Genomic DNA, 20,328 nt, shown 5'->3' on the forward strand with positions numbered 1-20,328 from the left:
CTCCTCACTGAGACATTAAGGCCATGAGATCACACAATACCCCCACTTCTCCCTCCTCACTGAGACATTAAGGCCATGAGATCTCATGGTACAACACGATACCCCCACTTCTCCCTCCTCACTGGAAAGAGAAGTAGAAAAACAGTGGAAGTTTGCAACTCACCGTTTCTCTCTCTCATGCTCCAGCTTGACTCTTAAATCCTGTTGAAAGGAAAAACGGCAACAGAGAGGATTATAAGGTTGGAAAGATCAAGTGAAAGAAATCTGATGGTATCTGTGTTGTTAATCCCTGTACGGAGAGACATAAAGTAATACAATACTTTATTTATTTGTCAGTTTGCACGGATATCGTAAAAATTTTAAAAAAAAAAGAATTCTGTCACAACACCCAACCGGACAGTCACCAGGCTGGGAACAGGGTAGCACAACGCTGCTCCACTGAAGCACGTAGTGGTTAAGTGCCTTGGAGTTATTGAACCAAATGGATGTTATTTAACTATGATATTATTATTACTGACCTTCTGTTGTTCACAGTTGATTAATACTTTATAAAGAAAGCCTATTAACCCATAACAGTCTAAGCCGGGGGATATATAAGAAAATATCAGGAAACATTTGTTATAATTTATTTTTTTTAGGTATTTATTCCCCTTATTTTTGGCACTAAACAGTCTAAGCCGGGAAGGGGAGGGGTATATGGAATTGTTTTAAGGTCATACCAAGGATCATTATGCTGTTTGATCTTGAATTTTAAGACCTTTCAAAAAGGAAGTTTGTTCTATAGTGCCTTTACAATATCTGAAAGATATAAGACCAGGAAACATTTGTTATTTATTTCTGACATGTATTTAAGCCCTTATTTTTGGCGCTAAACAGTCTTCATATACTACAGAGGGGATCTTCAGACTAGGAAATCTATATGTACGTGTTTCCACAGAGGGTTCATTCATATTGAAGGACGCAGGACAAACTGTTTGGCTGCTACAGACAATTTTGTGAAAAGTCAGATTTTTTTTTTAGGGATGTCTCATGGTCTGATAAATACAGCTCTAGATATCTCACTTTTCACTGCGGTTGCAGAAGCGCCACATCGGCGGAGACGGTGGATTGCGAAGAATCCAGTGTAAAAACACATCTCCAGCTTCAACTGATAGAGTTTAATGGAGATTGTTTTATTGTGCTAATTAGATTTTCACGAGGGAGGGAACTCGACTCCAGTTAAGGTACTACTACCATTAATACTACTAACATTAATACTACTACTACTACTACTACTACTACTACTACTACTACTACTACTACTAGTACTACTACTACCACCATCATTAATACTACTACCGCCATCATTAATACTACTACTACTACTACTACTACCACCATCAATACTACTAACATGAATACTACTACTACTACCACCATTAATACTACTACCGCCATCAGTAATACTATTACTACCATCAATACTACTAACATGAATACTACTACTACTACCACCATTAATACTACCACCGCCATCATTAATACTACTACCGCCATCATTAATACTACTACTACCGCCATCAATACTACTACTACCATTAATATGACTACTACCACCATTAATACTACTACTACCGCCATCATTAATACTACTACTACTACTACTACTACTACTACTGGGTATTAGGGGTATAGGCCTGTGTGTATAGCAGGGTCCTGGGTATTAGGGGTATAGGCCTGTGTGTATAGCAGGGCCCTGGGTATTAGGGGTATAGGCCTGTGTGTATAGCAGGGCCCTGGGTATTAGGGGTATAGGCCTGTGTGTATAGCAGGGTCCTGGGTATTAGGGGTATAGGCCTGTGTGTATAGCAGGGCCCTGGGTATTAGGGGTATAGGCCTGTGTGTATAGCAGGGCCCTGGGTATTAGGGGTATAGGCCTGTGTGTATAGCAGGGCCCTGGGTATTAGGGGTATAGGCCTGTGTGTATAGCAGGGCCCTGGGTATTAGGGGTATAGGCCTGTGTGTATAGCAGGGCCCTGGGTATTAGGGGTATAGGCCTGTGTGTATAGCAGGGCCCTGGGCTTATGGCTGTTGTGTTGCTGTAAGGCTATATGGTGAAGGCTAGGGGCTAGGTTAGAGGCTAGGGTAAAGGCTAGGGGCTAGGTTAGAGGCTAGGGTAAAGGATAGGAGCTAGGTTAGAGGCTAGGGTAAAGGCTAGGGGCTAGGTTAGAGGCTAGAGTAAAGGCTAGGGGCTAGGTTAGAGTCTAGGGTAAAGGATAGGAGCTAGGTTAGAGGCTAGGGTAAAGGCTAGGGGCTAGGTTAGAGGCTAGGGTAAAGAATAGGGGCTAGGTTAGAGGCTAGAGTAAAGGCTAGGGGCTAGGATATTAGGCTAGCGGTAGGGGGTAGGGTCTTAGGGTAGGGCAGGGACAGGGGATGGGTAGAGGCTAGGATATAGGCTAGGGTCTTAGGGTAGGGGATGGGGTTGGGTGGAGGCTATGAGTAGAGGCTAGGGTATTAGAGAATGACCTAGGGTATTAGGGTAGGGGCAGGGGATAGGTTAGAGGCTAGGGTAAGGCTAGAGTAAAGGCTAGGGGCTAGGGTATTAGGGTAGGGGCAGGGGATAGGTTAGAGGCTAGGGCCTAAGGGGCTAGGGTAGGGGCAGGGGATAGGTTAGAGGCTAGGGTTGGGCCTAAGGGGCTAGGGTAGGGGAGGGGATAGGTTAGAGGCTAGGGTTGGGCCTAAGGGGCTAGGGCAGGGCTACGGGCAGGGCCTAGGGTATTAGGGTAGGGGAGGGGATAGGTTAGAGGCTAGGGTAGGGCCTAAGGGGTGAGGGCTACGGGCAGGGCCTTGGGTATTAGGGTAGGGGCAGGGGATAGGTTAGAGGCTAGGGTTGGGCCTAAGGGGCTAGGGTGAGGGCTACGGGCAGGGCCTAGGGTATTAGGGTAGGGGGTAGGTTAGAGGCTAGGGTTGGGCCTAAGGGGCTAGGGTGAGGGCTACGGGCAGGGCCTAGGGTATTAGGGTAGGGGGTAGGTTAGAGGCTAGGGTTGGGCCTAAGGGGCTAGGGTGAGGGCTACGGGCAGGGCCTAGGGTATTAGGGTAGGGGGTAGGTTAGAGGCTAGGGTTGGGCCTAAGGGGCTAGGGTGAGGGCTACGGGCAGGGCCTAGGGTATTAGGGTAGGGGGTAGGTTAGAGGCTAGGGTTGGGCCTAAGGGGCTAGGGTGAGGGCTACGGGCAGGGCCTAGGGTATTAGGGTAGGGGATAGGTTAGAGGCTAGGGTTGGGCCTAAGGGGCTAGGGTGAGGGCTACGGGCAGGGCCTAGGGTATTAGGGTAGGGGGTAGGTTAGAGGCTAGGGTTGGGCCTAAGGGGCTAGGGTGAGGGCTACGGGCAGGGCCTAGGGTATTAGGGTAGGGGGTAGGTTAGAGGCTAGGGTTGGGCCTAAGGGGCTAGGGTGAGGGCTACGGGCAGGGCCTAGGGTATTAGGGTAGGGGGTAGGTTAGAGGCTAGGGTTGGGCCTAAGGGGCTAGGGTGAGGGCTACGGGCAGGGCCTAGGGTATTAGGGTAGGGGGTAGGTTAGAGGCTAGGGTTGGGCCTAAGGGGCTAGGGTGAGGGCTACGGGCAGGGCCTAGGGTATTAGGGTAGGGGGTAGGTTAGAGGCTAGGGTTGGGCCTAAGGGGCTAGGGTGAGGGCTACGGGCAGGGCCTAGGGTATTAGGGTAGGGGGTAGGTTAGAGGCTAGGGTTGGGCCTAAGGGGCTAGGGTGAGGGCTACGGGCAGGGCCTAGGGTATTAGGGTAGGGGGTAGGTTAGAGGCTAGGGTTGGGCCTAAGGGGCTAGGGTGAGGGCTACGGGCAGGGCCTAGGGTATTAGGGTAGGGGGTAGGTTAGAGGCTAGGGTTGGGCCTAAGGGGCTAGGGTGAGGGCTACGGGCAGGGCCTAGGGTATTAGGGTAGGGGCAGGGGATAGGTTAGAGGCTAGGGTAGGGCCTAAGGGGTGAGGGCTACGGGCAGGGCCTAGGGTAGGGGGCATAAGATATGTACCTGTTTGGACAGCAAGGTCCTGGGCTTGGGTTTGTGGCTGCTGCTGTCGTGTTGCTGGGCGTAGCAGCGACCCAACGCCGCCAGGTCCTTCATGATAGAGTTCAGAGCCTCCTCGTCATCTAGAGGAACACAGAGAGACAGAGAAATGTTACAACAATGCTCGACTATAGACTCACATCAATGACAGAGATGTTATACTCTACAGACAGAGCTGTTACATTAATATACAGTGGGGGAATAAAGTATTTGATCCCCTGCTGATTTTGTATGTTTTCCAACTGACAAAGAAATGATCAGTCTATAATTTTAATGTTAGGTTTATTTGAACAGTGAGAGACAGAATAACAACAAAAATATCGAGAAAAACGCATGTCAAAAATGTTATAAATTGATTTGCATTTTAAATGAGGGAAATAAGTATTTGACCCCCTCTCAGTCAGAAAGATTTCTGGCTCCCAGGTGTCTTTTATACAGGTAACGAGCTGAGATTAGGAGCACACTCTTAAAACCTGTTGGGGATAGGGGGCAGTATTTGCACGGCCAGATAAAAAACGTACCCGATTTAATCTGGTTACTACTCCTGCCCAGTAACTAGAATATGCATATAGATTTGTAGATTTGGATAGAAAACACTCCAAAGCTTCTAAAACTGTTTGAATGGTGTCTGTGAGTATAACAGAACTCATATGGCAGTCAAAACCCTGAGACAAATCCTAACAGGAAGTGGAAATCTGATGTGTGGAATCACTTTCAAGCCTTTGCCATTGAAACACACAGGGACTTATTAATCATTTAGCACTTCCTAAGGCTTCCACTAGATGTCAACAGTCTTTACAAAGTGGTTTTAGTCTTCTATGGTAGAAACTGACCCAAAGAGAGGCTTGGGAAGTTGGTCACAGAGGGAGGGCCATTACTACTATGACGCGGGCGCCCATGGGAACCCTTTTGTTCCGAAACGTTTAGTAAGACAATGCAATCGTCCGCCTTGAATATTATTGAAGCTCTGGTTGAAAAAGGCCCTAAAGATTTATGTTATACAACGTTTGACATGTTTGAACGAACGTAAATATAGTTTTTTTGCACATTCGTGACGACAAGTCCAGCGCGCCTCGTACATTATGAGTAGCCTTCGGAACGCGCTAACAAGAAGGAACTATTGGGACATAAAAAGTTAATAATTTCGAACAAAACTACATTTGTTGTGGACCTGGGATTCCTGGAAGTGCCTTCTGATGAAGATAATCAAAGGTAAGGGAATATTTACAATAGTATATTTGATTTTAGATGGTTCCAAGATGGCGCTAACATGTATCACCTAGCCTATTTTTCTGAGCATACCACGTTGTTTATTGCAAAGTGTGATTTCCCAGTAAAGTTATTTTAAAATCTGGCAATGCGGTTGCATTCACGAAATGTTAATCTATAATTATTTGAATGACAATATTAAATTTTAACAATGTTTTCGAATAGTAATTTTGTAAATTGTAGCGCTGAGTCACCGGAAGCATTTGAGGGAAAATATTTTCTGAACGTCACACGCCAATGTAAAATGCTGTTTTTATATATAAATATGAACTTTATCGAACAAGAAAATGCATGTATTGTGTAACATGATGTCTTAGGAGTGTCATCTGATGAAGATTGTCAAAGGTTAGTGCTGCATTTAGCTGTGTTTTGGGTATTTGTGATGCATGCTAGTTGCTTTGAAAATGGCAGTGTGATTTTTTTTGGCAGGGTACTCTCCTAACATAATCTAATGTTTTGCTTTTGCTGTAAAGCCTTTTTGAAAAATCGGACAACGTGGTTCGATTCAGGAGAGGTGTATCTATAAAATGGTGTAAAATAGTCATATGTTTGAGAAATTGAAGTTATAGCATTTATGAGGTATTTGTATTTCGCGTGACGCGATTCCACTGGCTGTTGACTAGGGTGGGACGCAAGCATCCCAGGTTCCCAGACAGGTTAAAGGGAGTGCTCCTAACCGCAGCTTGTTACCTGTAAAAAGACACCTGTCCACAGAAGCAATCAATTAATCAGATTCCAAACTCTCCACCATGGCCAAGACCAAAGAGCTCTCCAAGGATGTCAGGGACAAGATTGTAGACCTACACAAGGCTGGAATGGGCTACAAGTCCATCACCAAGCAGCTTGGTGAGAAGGTGACAACAGTTGGTGTGATTATTCGCAAATGGAACACAAAAGAACTGTCAATATCCCTCGGCCTGGGGCTCCATGCAAGATCTCACCTCGTGGAGTTGCAATGATCATGAGAACTGTGAGGAATCAGCCCAGAACTACACGGGAGAATCTTGTCAATGATCTCAAGGCAGCTGGGTCCATAGTCACCAAGAAAACAATTGGTAACACACTACGCCGTGAAGGACTGAAATCCTGCAGCGCCCGCAAGGTCCCCCTGCTCAAGAATACATATACATGCCCGTCTGTAGTTTGCCAATGAACATCTGAATGAATCAGAGGACAACTGGTGAAAGTGTTGTGGTCAGATGAGACCAAAATGGAGCTCTTTGGCATCAACTCAACTCGCCGTGTTTGGAGGAGAAGGAATGCTGCCTATGACCCCAAGAACACCATCCCCAAACATGGAGGTGGAAACATTATGTTTTGGGGGTGTTTTTCTGCTAAGGGGACAGGACAACTTCACCGCATCAAAGGGACGATGGACAGGGGCCATGCACCGTCAAATCTTGGGTGAGAACCTCCTTCCCTCAGCCAGGGCATTGAAAATGGGTCGTGGAGGGGTATTCCAGCATGACAATGACCCAAAACACACGGCCAAGGCAACAAAGGAGTGGCTCAAGAAGAAGCACATTAAGGTCCTGGAGTGGCCTAGCCAGTCTCCAGACCTTAATCCCATAGAAAATCTGTGGAGGGAGCTGAAGGTTCGAGTTGCCAAACGTCAGCCTTGAAACCTTAATGACTTGGAGAAGATCTGCAAAGAGGAGTGGGACAAAATCCCTCCTGAGATGTGTGCAAACCTGGTGGCCAACTACAAGAAACGTCTGACCTCTGTGATTGCCAACAAGGGTTTCGCCACCAAGTACTAAGTCATGTTTTGCAGAGGGGTCAAATACTTATTTCCCTCATTAAAATGCAAATCAATTTATAACATTTTTGACATGCGTTTTTCTGGATTCTTTTGTTGTCATTCTGTCTCTCACTGTTCATATAAACCTAACATTAAAATTATAGACTGATCATTTCTTTGTCAGTGGGCAAACCTACAAAATCAGCAGGGGATCAAATACTTTTTCCCCCCACTGTACTAGAGAGTCACATCAATTAGGGAACAAATAGACAGACAGACATGTTATAGAGATGTCATACATAAATAAAGTTGAAGTCGGAAGTTTACATCCACTTAGGTTGGAGTCATTAAAACTCGTTTTTCAACCACTCCACAAATCTCTTGTTAACAAACTATAGTTTTGGCAAGTCAGTTAGGACATCTACTTTGTGCATGACACAAGTCATTTTTCCAACAATTGTTTACAGACAGATTATTTCACTTATAATTCACTGTATCACAATTCCAGTGGGTCAGAAGTTTACATACACTAAGTTGACTGTGCCTTTAAACAGCTTGGAAAATTCCAGAAAATGATGTCATGGCTTTAGAAGCTTCTGATAGGCTAATTGACATCATTTGAGTCAATTGGAGGTGTATCTGTGGATGTATTTCAAGGCCTACCTTCAAACTCAGTGCCTCTTTGCTTGACATCATGGGAAAATCTAAAGAAATCAGCCAAGACCTCAGAAAAAAAACTGTAGACCTCCACAAGTCTGGTTCATCCTTGGGAGCAATTTCCAAATGCCTGAAGGTACCATGTTCATCTGTACAAACAATAGTACGCAAGTATAAACACCATGGGACCACGCAGCCGTCATACCGCTCAGGAAGGAGACGCGTTCTGTCTCCTAGAGATGAACGTACTTTGGTGCGAAAAGTGCAAATCAATCCCAGAACAACAGCAAAGGACCTTGTGAAGAGCTGGAGGAAACAGGTACAAAAGTATCTATATCCACAGTAAAACGAGTCCTATATCGACATAACCTGAAAGGCCGCTCACCAAGGAAGAAGCCACTGCTCCAAAACCGCCATAAAAAAAGCCAGACTACGGTTTGCAACTGCACATGCTTTTTGGAGAAATGTCCTCTAGTCTGATGAAACAAAAATAGAACTGTTTGGCAATAATGACCATCGTTATGTTTAGAGGAAAAAGGGGGAGGCTTGCAAGCCAAAGAACACCATCCCAACCGCGAAGCACGGACGTGTGTGTGTGTGTGTGTGTGTGTGTGTGTGTGTGTGTGTGTGTGTGTGTGTGTGTGTGAGTGTGTGTGTGTGTGTGTGTGTGTGTGTGTGTGTTGCTGCATGCTACTCACCCATGTTTACTGTCATCATCAGGAAGCGATCTTGTGGAACTCTGAGCTCAACTCCTCCGGCCTGGTCGGCTCTGAGCTCAACTCCGCCGGTCTGGTCGGCTCTGAGCTCAACTCCTCCGGCCTGGTCGGCTCTGAGCTCAACTCCTCCGGTCTGGTCGGCTCTGAGCTCAACTCCTCCGGCCTGGTCGGCTCTGAGCTCAACTCCTCCGGCCTGGTCGGCTCTGAGCTCAACTCCTCCGGCCTGGTCGGCTCTGGGCTCAACTCCTCCGGCCTGGTCGGCTCTGAGCTCAACTCCTCCGGCCTGGTCGGCTCTGGGCTCAACTCCTCCGGTCTGGTCGGCTCCGAGCTCAACTCCTCCGGTCTGGTAAAGTCTTCACCTTGAGAGAAAGGACAAACACACACACAGGTTAAAATACATACTACATGGACCAGATAACAATACAGGGTCTTTAAAGAGAGATGCTCATCTCATGTCCTCTATCAATGTTCTTCAACTAGTCCTCAAGCACTTCAATCCATCCCTACAGGGAAAACACGTCATGGGCTGGACAATACGTGTCGTGGAAAATTGTCTTAAGAACATAATACTCTTGCAAGAACTTTGTGAATTCAATATAGACTTTAATACAGAGTAGCAAAACCACATTTGGTTGGTCTGGACCAATCAATCATAGACATCTGTGGATCACAAGTTTGGACATCAAAGTACAGTAGAGGGCAGTACAGTAAAGTTCATTATAATACAGTAGAGGGCAGTACAGTAAAGTTCATTATAATACAGTAGAGTTCAGTACACTACATTATAGAGTCCTGAACTATACTCAACTTTTTGCTGGACCTTTACTGTACTCTGACTACCATACTATGCTTTTCTTTAATGTACCTTTCTTTACTATACCTTTCCGTGCCCTGCCTTTCCGTGCCCTGCCTTTCCCTGCCCTGCCTTTCCCTGCCCTGCCTTTCCGTGCCCTGCCTTTCCCTGCCCTGCCTTTCCCTGCCCTGCCTTTCCCTGCCCTGCCTTTCTTTCCCTGCCTGCCTTTCCCTGCCCTGCCTTTCCCTGCCCTGCCTTTCCGTGCCATGCCTTTCCCTGCCCTGCCTTTCCCTGCCCTGCCTTGCCTTTCCCTGCCCTGCCCTGCCTTTCCCTGCCTTTCCCTGCCCTGCCCTGCCTTTCCCTGCCCTGCCCTGCCTTTCCCTGCCCTGCCCTGCCTTTCCCTGCCCTGCCCTGCCTTTCCCTGCCCTGCCCTGCCCTGCCCTGCCTTTCCCTGCCCTGCCCTGCCTTTCCGTGCCATGCCTTTCCCTGCCTTTCCCTGCCCTTTCCTGTACCTTTCTACACTGTACTTTACTGCACAAACTTGTGATCCTAACTGGTTTGTGACTAATATAATTTCCCATCTGTTTTCCAACTGCTTATTCAAAATGTTTACAATGAAAAGCGGTTGAAAACAATATACATTTCCCAGAAATAGAGACTCCTAGCTTCCATTTGACATGCTCCCAGAAATAGAGACTCCTAGCTTCCATTTGACATGCTCCCAGAAATAGAGACTCCTCTTAGCTTCCATTTGACATGCTCCCAGAAATAGAGACTCCTAGCTTCCATTTCACATGCTCACAGAAATAGAGACTCCTAGCTTCCATTTGACATGCTCCCAGAAATAGACTCCTAGCTTCCATTTGACATGCTCCCAGAAAAAGACTCCTAGCTTCCATTTGACATGCTCCCAGAAATAGAGACTCCACCTAGCTTCCATTTGACATGCTCCCAGAAATAGAGACTCCTCCTAGCTTCCATTTGACATGCTCCCAGAAATAGAGACTCCTAGCTTCCATTTGACATGCTCCCAGAAATAGAGACTCCTAGCTTCCATTTGACATGCTCCCAGAAATAGAGACTCCTCCTAGCTTCCATTTGACATGCTCCCAGAAATAGAGACTCTTAGCTTCCATTTGACATGCTCCCAGAAATAGAGACTCCTCCTAGCTTCCATTTGACATGCTCCCAGAAATAGAGACACCTAGCTTCCCATCTTGACATGCTCCCAGAAATAGAGACTCCTCCCAGCTTACATTTGACATGCTCCCAGAAATAGAGACTCCCCCTAGCTTCCATTTGACATGCTCCCAGAAATAGACTCCTAGCTTCCATTTGACATGCTCCCAGAAATAGAGACACCTAGCTTCCATTTGACATGCTCCCAGAAATAGAGACTCCTGCCTAGCTTCCATTTGACATGCTCCCAGAAATAGAGACACTGCCTAGCTTCCATTTGACATGCTCCCAGAAATAGAGACTCCTCCTAGCTTCCATTTGACATGCTCCCAGAAATAGAGACACCTAGCTTCCATTTGACATGCTCCCAGAAATAGAGACTCCTCCTAGCTTCCATTTGACATGCTCCCAGAAATAGAGACTCCTAGCTTCCATTTGACATGCTCCCAGAAATAGAGACACCTAGCTTCCATTTGACATGCTCCCAGAAATAGAGACTCCTCCCAGCTTACATTTGACATGCTCCCAGAAATAGAGACTCCTCCTAGCTTCCATTTGACATGCTCCCAGAAATAGAGACTCCTAGCTTCCATTTGACATGCTCCCAGAAATAGAGACTCCTAGCTTCCATTTGACATGCTCCCAGAAATAGAGACTCCTAGCTTCCATTTGACATGCTCCCAGAAATAGAGACTCCTCCTAGCTTCCATTTGACATGCTCCCAGAAATAGAGACTCTTAGCTTCCATTTGACATGCTCCCAGAAATAGAGACACCTAGCTTCCATTTGACATGCTCCCAGAAATAGAGACTCTTAGCTTCCATTTGACATGCTCCCAGAAATAGAGACTCCTAGCTTCCATTTGACATGCTCCCAGAAATAGAGACTCCTCCTAGCTTCCATTTGACATGCTCCCAGAAATAGAGACTCCTCCTAGATTCCATTTGACATGCTCCCAGAAATAGAGACTCCTCCTAGCTTCCATTTGACATGCTCCCAGAAATAGAGACTCCTCCTAGCTTCCATTTGACATGCTCCCAGAAATAGAGACTCCTCCGAGCTTCCATTTGACATGCTCCCAGAAATAGAGACTCCTAGCTTCCATTTGACATGCTCCCAGAAATAGAGACTCCTCCTAGCTTCCATTTGACATGCTCCCAGAAATAGAGACTCCTCCTAGCTTCCATTTGACATGCTCCCAGAAATAGAGACCCTAGCTTCCATTTGATATGCTCCCAGAAATAGACTCCCCTAGCTTCCATTTGACATACTCCCAGAAATAGAGACTCCTCCTAGCTTCCATTTGACATGCTCCCAGAAATAGAGACTCCTCCTAGATTCCATTTGACATGCTCCCAGAAATAGAGACTCCTCCTAGCTTCCATTTGACATGCTCCCAGAAATAGAGACTCCTCCTAGCTTCCATTTGACATGCTCCCAGAAATAGAGACTCCTCCGAGCTTCCATTTGACATGCTCCCAGAAATAGAGACTCCTAGCTTCCATTTGACATGCTCCCAGAAATAGAGACTCCTCCTAGCTTCCATTTGACATGCTCCCAGAAATAGAGACTCCTCCTAGCTTCCATTTGACATGCTCCCAGAAATAGACGACCCTAGCTTCCATTTGATATGCTCCCAGAAATAGACTCCCCTAGCTTCCATTTGACATGCTCCCAGAAATAGACTCCCCTAGCTTCCATTTGACATGCTCCCAGAAATAGACGCCTCCTAGCTTCCATTTGACATGCTCCCAGAAATAGAGACTCCTAGCTTCCATTTGACATGCTCCCAGAAATAGAGACTCCTAGCTTCCATTTGACATGCTCCCAGAAATAGAGACTCCTAGCTTCCATTTGACATGCTCCCAGAAATAGAGACTCCTCCTAGCTTCCATTTGACATGCTCCCAGAAATAGAGACTCTTAGCTTCCATTTGACATGCTCCCAGAAATAGAGACTCCTAGCTTCCATTTGACATGCTCCCAGAAATAGAGACTCTTAGCTTCCATTTGACATGCTCCCAGAAATAGAGACTCCTAGCTTCCATTTGACATGCTCCCAGAAATAGAGACTCCTCCTAGCTTCCATTTGACATGCTCCCAGAAATAGAGACTCCTCCTAGATTCCATTTGACATGCTCCCAGAAATAGAGACTCCTCCTAGCTTCCATTTGACATGCTCCCAGAAATAGAGACTCCTCCTAGCTTCCATTTGACATGCTCCCAGAAATAGAGACTCCTCCGAGCTTCCATTTGACATGCTCCCAGAAATAGAGACTCCTAGCTTCCATTTGACATGCTCCCAGAAATAGAGACTCCTCCTAGCTTCCATTTGACATGCTCCCAGAAATAGAGACTCCTCCTAGCTTCCATTTGACATGCTCCCAGAAATAGAGACCCTAGCTTCCATTTGATATGCTCCCAGAAATAGACTCCCCTAGCTTCCATTTGACATACTCCCAGAAATAGAGACTCCTCCTAGCTTCCATTTGACATGCTCCCAGAAATAGAGACTCCTAGCTTCCATTTGACATGCTCCCAGAAATAGAGACTCCTAGCTTCCATTTGACATGCTCCCAGAAATAGAGACTCCTAGCTTCCATTTGACATGCTCCCAGAAATAGAGACTCCTCCCAGCTTCCATTTGACATGCTCCCAGAAATAGAGACTCCTCCCAGCTTACATTTGACATGCTCCCAGAAATAGAGACTCCTCCTAGCTTCCATTTGACATGCTCCCAGAAATAGAGACTCCTAGCTTCCATTTGACATGCTCCCAGAAATAGAGACTCCTAGCTTCCATTTGACATGCTCCCAGAAATAGAGACTCCTCCTAGCTTCCATTTGACATGCTCCCAGAAATAGAGACTCTTAGCTTCCATTTGACATGCTCCCAGAAATAGAGACTCCTCCTAGCTTCCATTTGACATGCTCCCAGAAATAGAGACTCCTAGCTTCCATTTGACATGCTCCCAGAAATAGAGACTACTCCTAGCTTCCATTTGACATGCTCCCAGAAATAGAGACTCCTCCCAGCTTACATTTGACATGCTCCCAGAAATAGAGACTCCTCCTAGCTTCCATTTGACATGCTCCCAGAAATAGACTCCTAGCTTCCATTTGACATGCTCCCAGAAATAGAGACACCTAGCTTCCATTTGACATGCTCCCAGAAATAGAGACTCTGCCTAGCTTCCATTTGACATGCTCCCAGAAATAGAGACTCCTAGCTTCCATTTGACATGCTCCCAGAAATAGAGACACCTAGCTTCCATTTGACATGCTCCCAGAAATAGAGACTCCTCCTAGCTTCCATTTGACATGCTCCCAGAAATAGAGACACCTAGCTTCCATTTGACATGCTCCCAGAAATAGAGACTCCTCCTAGCTTCCATTTGACATGCTCCCAGAAATAGAGACACCTAGCTTCCATTTGACATGCTCCCAGAAATAGAGACTCCTCCTAGCTTCCATTTGACATGCTCCCAGAAATAGAGACTCCTAGCTTCCATTTGACATGCTCCCAGAAATAGAGACACCTAGCTTCCATTTGACATGCTCCCAGAAATAGAGACTCCTCCCAGCTTACATTTGACATGCTCCCAGAAATAGAGACTCCTCCTAGCTTCCATTTGACATGCTCCCAGAAATAGAGACTCCTAGCTTCCATTTGACATGCTCCCAGAAATAGAGACTCCTAGCTTCCATTTGACATGCTCCCAGAAATAGAGACTCCTAGCTTCCATTTGACATGCTCCCAGAAATAGAGACTCCTAGCTTCCATTTGACATGCTCCCAGAAATAGAGACTCCTCCTAGCTTCCATTTGACATGCTCCCAGAAATAGAGACTCTTAGCTTCCATTTGACATGCTCCCAGAAATAGAGACTCCTAGCTTCCATTTGACATGCTCCCAGAAATAGAGACTCTTAGCTTCCATTTGACATGCTCCCAGAAATAGAGACTCCTAGCTTCCATTTGACATGCTCCCAGAAATAGAGACTCCTCCTAGCTTCCATTTGACATGCTCCCAGAAATAGAGACTCCTCCTAGATTCCATTTGACATGCTCCCAGAAATAGAGACTCCTCCTAGCTTCCATTTGACATGCTCCCAGAAATAGAGACTCCTCCTAGCTTCCATTTGACATGCTCCCAGAAATAGAGACTCCTCCGAGCTTCCATTTGACATGCTCCCAGAAATAGAGACTCCTAGCTTCCATTTGACATGCTCCCAGAAATAGAGACTCCTCCTAGCTTCCATTTGACATGCTCCCAGAAATAGAGACTCCTCCTAGCTTCCATTTGACATGCTCCCAGAAATAGAGACCCCCTAGCTTCCATTTGATATGCTCCCAGAAATAGACTCACCTAGCTTCCATTTGACATACTCCCAGAAATAGAGACTCCTCCTAGCTTCCATTTGACATGCTCCCAGAAATAGAGACTCCTCCTAGCTTCCATTTGATATGCTCCCAGAAATAGACTCCCCTAGCTTCCATTTGACATACTCCCAGAAATAGAGACTCCTCCTAGCTTCCATTTGACATGCTCCCAGAAATAGAGACTCCTAGCTTCCATTTGACATGCTCCCAGAAATAGAGACTCCTAGCTTCCATTTGACATGCTCCCAGAAATAGAGACTCCTAGCTTCCATTTGACATGCTCCCAGAAATAGAGACACCTAGCTTCCATTTGACATGCTCCCAGAAATAGAGACTCCTCCCAGCTTACATTTGACATGCTCCCAGAAATAGAGACTCCTCCTAGCTTCCATTTGACATGCTCCCAGAAATAGAGACTCCTCCTAGCTTCCATTTGATATGCTCCCAGAAATAGACTCCCCTAGCTTCCATTTGACATGCTCCCAGAAATAGAGACTCCTCCTAGCTTCCATTTGACATGCTCCCAGAAATAGAGACTCCTAGCTTCCATTTGACATGCTCCCAGAAATAGAGACACCTAGCTTCCATTTGACATGCTCCCAGAAATAGAGACACCTAGCTTCCATTTGACATGCTCCCAGAAATAGAGACTCCTCCCAGCTTACATTTGACATGCTCCCAGAAATAGAGATTCCTCCTAGCTTCCATTTGACATGCTCCCAGAAATAGAGACTCCTAGCTTCCATTTGACATGCTCCCAGAAATAGAGACTCCTAGCTTCCATTTGACATGCTCCCAGAAATAGAGACTCCTAGCTTCCATTTGACATGCTCCCAGAAATAGAGACTCCTCCTAGCTTCCATTTGACATGCTCCCAGAAATAGAGACTCTTAGCTTCCATTTGACATGCTCCCAGAAATAGAGACTCCTAGCTTCCATTTGACATGCTCCCAGAAATAGAGACTCTTAGCTTCCATTTGACATGCTCCCAGAAATAGAGACTCCTAGCTTCCATTTGACATGCTCCCAGAAATAGAGACTCCTCCTAGCTTCCATTTGACATGCTCCCAGAAATAGAGACTCCTCCTAGATTCCATTTGACATGCTCCCAGAAATAGAGACTCCTCCTAGCTTCCATTTGACATGCTCCCAGAAATAGAGACTCCTCCTAGCTTCCATTTGACATGCTCCCAGAAATAGAGACTCCTCCGAGCTTCCATTTGACATGCTCCCAGAAATAGAGACTCCTAGCTTCCATTTGACATGCTCCCAGAAATAGAGACTCCTCCTAGCTTCCATTTGACATGCTCCCAGAAATAGAGACTCCTCCTAGCTTCCATTTGACATGCTCCCAGAAATAGAGACCCTAGCTTCCATTTGATATGCTCCCAGAAATAGACTCCCCTAGCTTCCATTTGACATACTCCCAGAAATAGAGACTCCTCCTAGCTTCCATTTGACATGCTCCCAGAAAGAGACTCCTAGCTTCCATTTGACATGCTCCCAGAAATAGAGACTCCTAGCTTCCATTTGACATGCTCCCAGAAATAGAGACTCCTCCTAGCTTCCATTTGACATGCTCCCAGAAATAGACTCCTAGCTTCCATTTGACATGCTCCCAGAAATATAGACTCCTCCTAGCTTCCATTTGACATGCTCCCAGAAATAGACTCCTAGCTTCCATTTGACATGCTCCCAGAAATAGACTCCTAGCTTCCATTTGACATGCTCCCAGAAATAGAGACTCTGCCTAGCTTCCATTTGACATGCTCCCAGAAATAGAGACTCTGCCTAGCTTCCATTTGACATGCTCCCAGAAATAGAGACTCTGCCTAGCTTCCATTTGACATGCTCCCAGAAATAGAGACTCCTCCTAGCTTCCATTTGACATGCTCCCAGAAATAGAGACTCCTAGCTTCCATTTGACATGCTCCCAGAAATAGAGACACCTAGCTTCCATTTGACATGCTCCCAGAAATAGAGACTCTGCCTAGCTTCCATTTGACATGCTCCCAGAAATAGAGACTCCTCCTAGCTTCCATTTGACATGCTCCCAGAAATAGAGACTCCTCCTAGCTTCCATTTGACATGCTCCCAGAAATAGACTCCCCTAGCTTCCATTTGACATGGTCCCAGAAATAGAGACTCCTCCTAGCTTCCATTTGACATACTCCCAGAAATAGACTCCTCCTAGCTTCCATTTGACATGCTCCCAGAAATAGACTCCTAGCTTCCATTTGACATGCTCCCAGAAATAGAGACTCCTCCTAGCTTCCATTTGACATGCTCCCAGAAATAGAGACCCTAGCTTCCATTTGATATGCTCCCAGAAATAGACTCCCCTAGCTTCCATTTGACATGCTCCCAGAAATAGAGACTCCTCCTAGCTTCCATTTGACATACTCCCAGAAATAGAGACTCCTCCTAGCTTCCATTTGACATGCTCCCAGAAATAGAGACTCCTAGCTTCCATTTGACATGCTCCCAGAAATAGAGACTCCTCCTAGCTTCCATTTGACATGCTCCCAGAAATATAGACTCCTAGCTTCCATTTGACATGCTCCCAGAAATATAGACTCCTCCTAGCTTCCATTTGACATGCTCCCAGAAATAGACTCCTCCTAGCTTCCATTTGACATGCTCCCAGAAATAGACTCCTAGCTTCCATTTGACATGCTCCCAGAAATAGAGACACCTAGCTTCCATTTGACATGCTCCCAGAAATAGAGACTCTGCCTAGCTTCCATTTGACATGCTCCCAGAAATAGAGACTCTGCCTAGCTTCCATTTGACATGCTCCCAGAAATAGAGACTCCTAGCTTCCATTTGACATGCTCCCAGAAATAGAGACTCCTCCTAGCTTCCATTTGACATGCTCCCAGAAATAGAGACTCCTCCTAGCTTCCATTTGACATGCTCCCAGAAATAGAGACACCTAGCTTCCATTTGACATGCTCCCAGAAATAGAGACTCCTCCTAGCTTCCATTTGACATGCTCCCAGAAATAGAGACTCCTCCTAGCTTCCATTTGACATGCTCCCAGAAATAGAGACGCCTAGCTTCCATTTGACATGCTCCCAGAAATAGAGACTCCTCCTAGCTTCCATTTGACATGCTCCCAGAAATAGAGACGCCTAGCTTCCATTTGACATGCTCCCAGAAATAGAGACTCCTAGCTTCCATTTGACATGCTCCCAGAAATAGAGACTCCTCCTAGCTTCCATTTGACATGCTCCCAGAAATAGAGACTCCTAGCTTCCATTTGACATGCTCCCATAAACTTCACATTTTGGTGCTCATGGGTCCTTTTACATTTTGTATCACAAACATTATTTTTTTTTTTAATCCTGATGAAAGTGGCCATTTTAGACCTTTATATGCCTCCTGTCAGACCCCATGATCTGTATGGTTTACATCTTAACCTCATGTCTGTATCATGTAGAGTTAACAGGTCCCGTGTGGCTCAGTTGGTAGAGCATGGTGTTTGCAACGCCAGGGTTGTGGGTTCGATTCCCACGGGGGAACCAGTACGGAGAAAGAAAATCTATGAAATGTATGCATTCACTACTACTGTAAGTCGCTCTGGATAAGAGCGTCTGCTAAAATGACTAAAATGTAAAAATGTAATAGGGTCTAATGACAGATGTAGTCTGTATTATGTATAGTTAACAGATCATGGGGTCTGACAGGAGGCATATAAAGGTCTAAAATGGCCACTTTCATCAGGATTTTAAAAATGGTTTGTGATACAAAATGTAAAAAAAGCATTTTAAAAACATCCTTTACTCCCATTTAAGTTTGAGAGAGAGAGAGAGAACTGCCAGAACAATCTCCCGATGTCGTGGAATCGCCCAGATGTGACGCTAATCTGTATCTGCAGCAGCGTGGGCTTCACTTCCTGGAAACGAGAGCTGGAGAGCGTACTGGAATCATTAGTAAGGGGTGTGGTTAGGAGTCTGGCTACTCACGACCAACACTACCTCACACGCTGACGTAAGCCGTTTCCTTATGCGCTGCAACAGCCAGGGGTGACATCACCACTTGGAATGAGTTGTCAATTGAAGAAAGTGTTTTAGTTACGGGACATAACAGCCTGTAAAGGACTGAGATAGTGTTGTTGTTATGGGACATAACAGCCTGTAAAGGACTGAGAAAGTGTTGTTGTTATGGGACATAACAGCCTGTAAAGGACTGAGATAGTGTTGTTGTTATGGGACATAACAGCCTGTAAAGGACTGAGAAAGTGTTGTTGTTATGGGACATAACAGCCTGTAAAGGACTGAGAAAGTGTTGTTGTTATGGGACATAACAGCCTGTAAAGGACTGAGAAAGTGTTGTTGTTATGGGACATAACAGCCTGTAAAGGACTGAGAAAGTGTTGTTGTTATGGGACATAACAGCCTGTAAAGGACTGAGAAAGTGTTGTTGTTATGGGACATAACAGCCTGTAAAGGACTGAGAAAGTGTTGTTGTTATGGGACATAACAGCCTGTAAAGGACTGAGATAGTGTTGTTGTTATGGGACATAACAGCCTGTAAAGGACTGAGAAAGTGTTGTTGTTATGGGACATAACAGCCTGTAAAGGACTGAGAAAGTGTTGTTGTTATGGGACATAACAGCCTGTAAAGGACTGAGAAAGTGTTGTTGTTATGGGACATAACAGCCTGTAAAGGACTGAGAAAGTGAAGTAAAAAGTGAATAGACTGGGATTGATCGAGGGGGAAAAAATCTAAGATTTCACACACGTCCCTCACACTCATACACAAATGTACGGACGCATGCATGCGCACGCACGCTGACCAACACACACACACACACACACACACACACACACACACACACACACACACACACACACACACACACACAGTTCTTTCAGCTCTCTTACATCACTCATTAAATAAACATTTCTTTATCCGTCTCTCAGGGTATTTCCCCATTCCTCTCACCAGAGCAGAACACTGGAGAAAGAGGCAGGCAGAGAGAGAGAGATAAAAGATAGATTGAGAGAGCGACAAAGAAAGAGAAAGTTAGTTCTGTTTAATTGCATCCCCCCACCAGCTCTGAACACCATGACATCATGTTTACATAATTCCTCTCAGATGGAGCCACAAGACAACGTCTCTCCTCCCCTCTCCTCCCTCCTCTCCTCCAGAGCCAAGACAACATCTCTCCTCCCCTCTCCTCCCTCCTCTCCTCCAGAGACTAGACAACATCTCTACCCTCCTCTCCCCCAGAGCCAAGACAACGTCTCTCCTCTCCTCCAGAGACTAGACAACATCTCTCCTCTCCTCCAGAGCCAAGACAACATCTCTCCTCCCCTCTCTACCCTCCTCTCCCCCAGAGCCAAGACAACGTCTCTCCTCCCCTCTCCTCCCTCCTCTCCTCCAGAGCCAAGACTACGTCTCTCCTCCCCTCTCTACCCTCCTCTCCCCCAGAGCCAAGACAACGTCTCTCCTCCCCTCTCCTCCCTCCTCTCCTCCAGAGCCAAGACAACGTCTCTCCTCCCCTCTCCTCCCTCCTCTCCTCCAGAGCCAAGACTA

General features: G+C 46.0%; 1 protein-coding gene across 2 annotated transcripts in view; it reads right to left on the reverse strand.

Moving 5' to 3' along the window:
- map3k22 (mitogen-activated protein kinase kinase kinase 22) overlaps positions 1-20,328 on the reverse strand; it is an 85,678-nt gene that overhangs the window by 45,414 nt on the left and 19,936 nt on the right. For both annotated transcript variants that reach the window (XM_045710744.2, XM_045710743.2), the window contains exons 2-4: positions 8,415-8,791; positions 4,014-4,132; positions 164-201 (exon numbers count right to left, since the gene is read on the reverse strand). In XM_045710744.2, coding sequence (XP_045566700.2) covers positions 164-201; positions 4,014-4,132; positions 8,415-8,433 — 176 coding nt within the window. In that variant the 5' untranslated portion in view covers positions 8,434-8,791. The remainder of the gene's footprint in view (positions 1-163; positions 202-4,013; positions 4,133-8,414; positions 8,792-20,328) is intronic.

This window comes from Salmo salar, chromosome 29 (genome assembly GCF_965601325.2).
Source record: "Salmo salar chromosome 29, fSalSal1, whole genome shotgun sequence".
Taxonomy (NCBI): domain Eukaryota; kingdom Metazoa; phylum Chordata; class Actinopteri; order Salmoniformes; family Salmonidae; genus Salmo; species Salmo salar.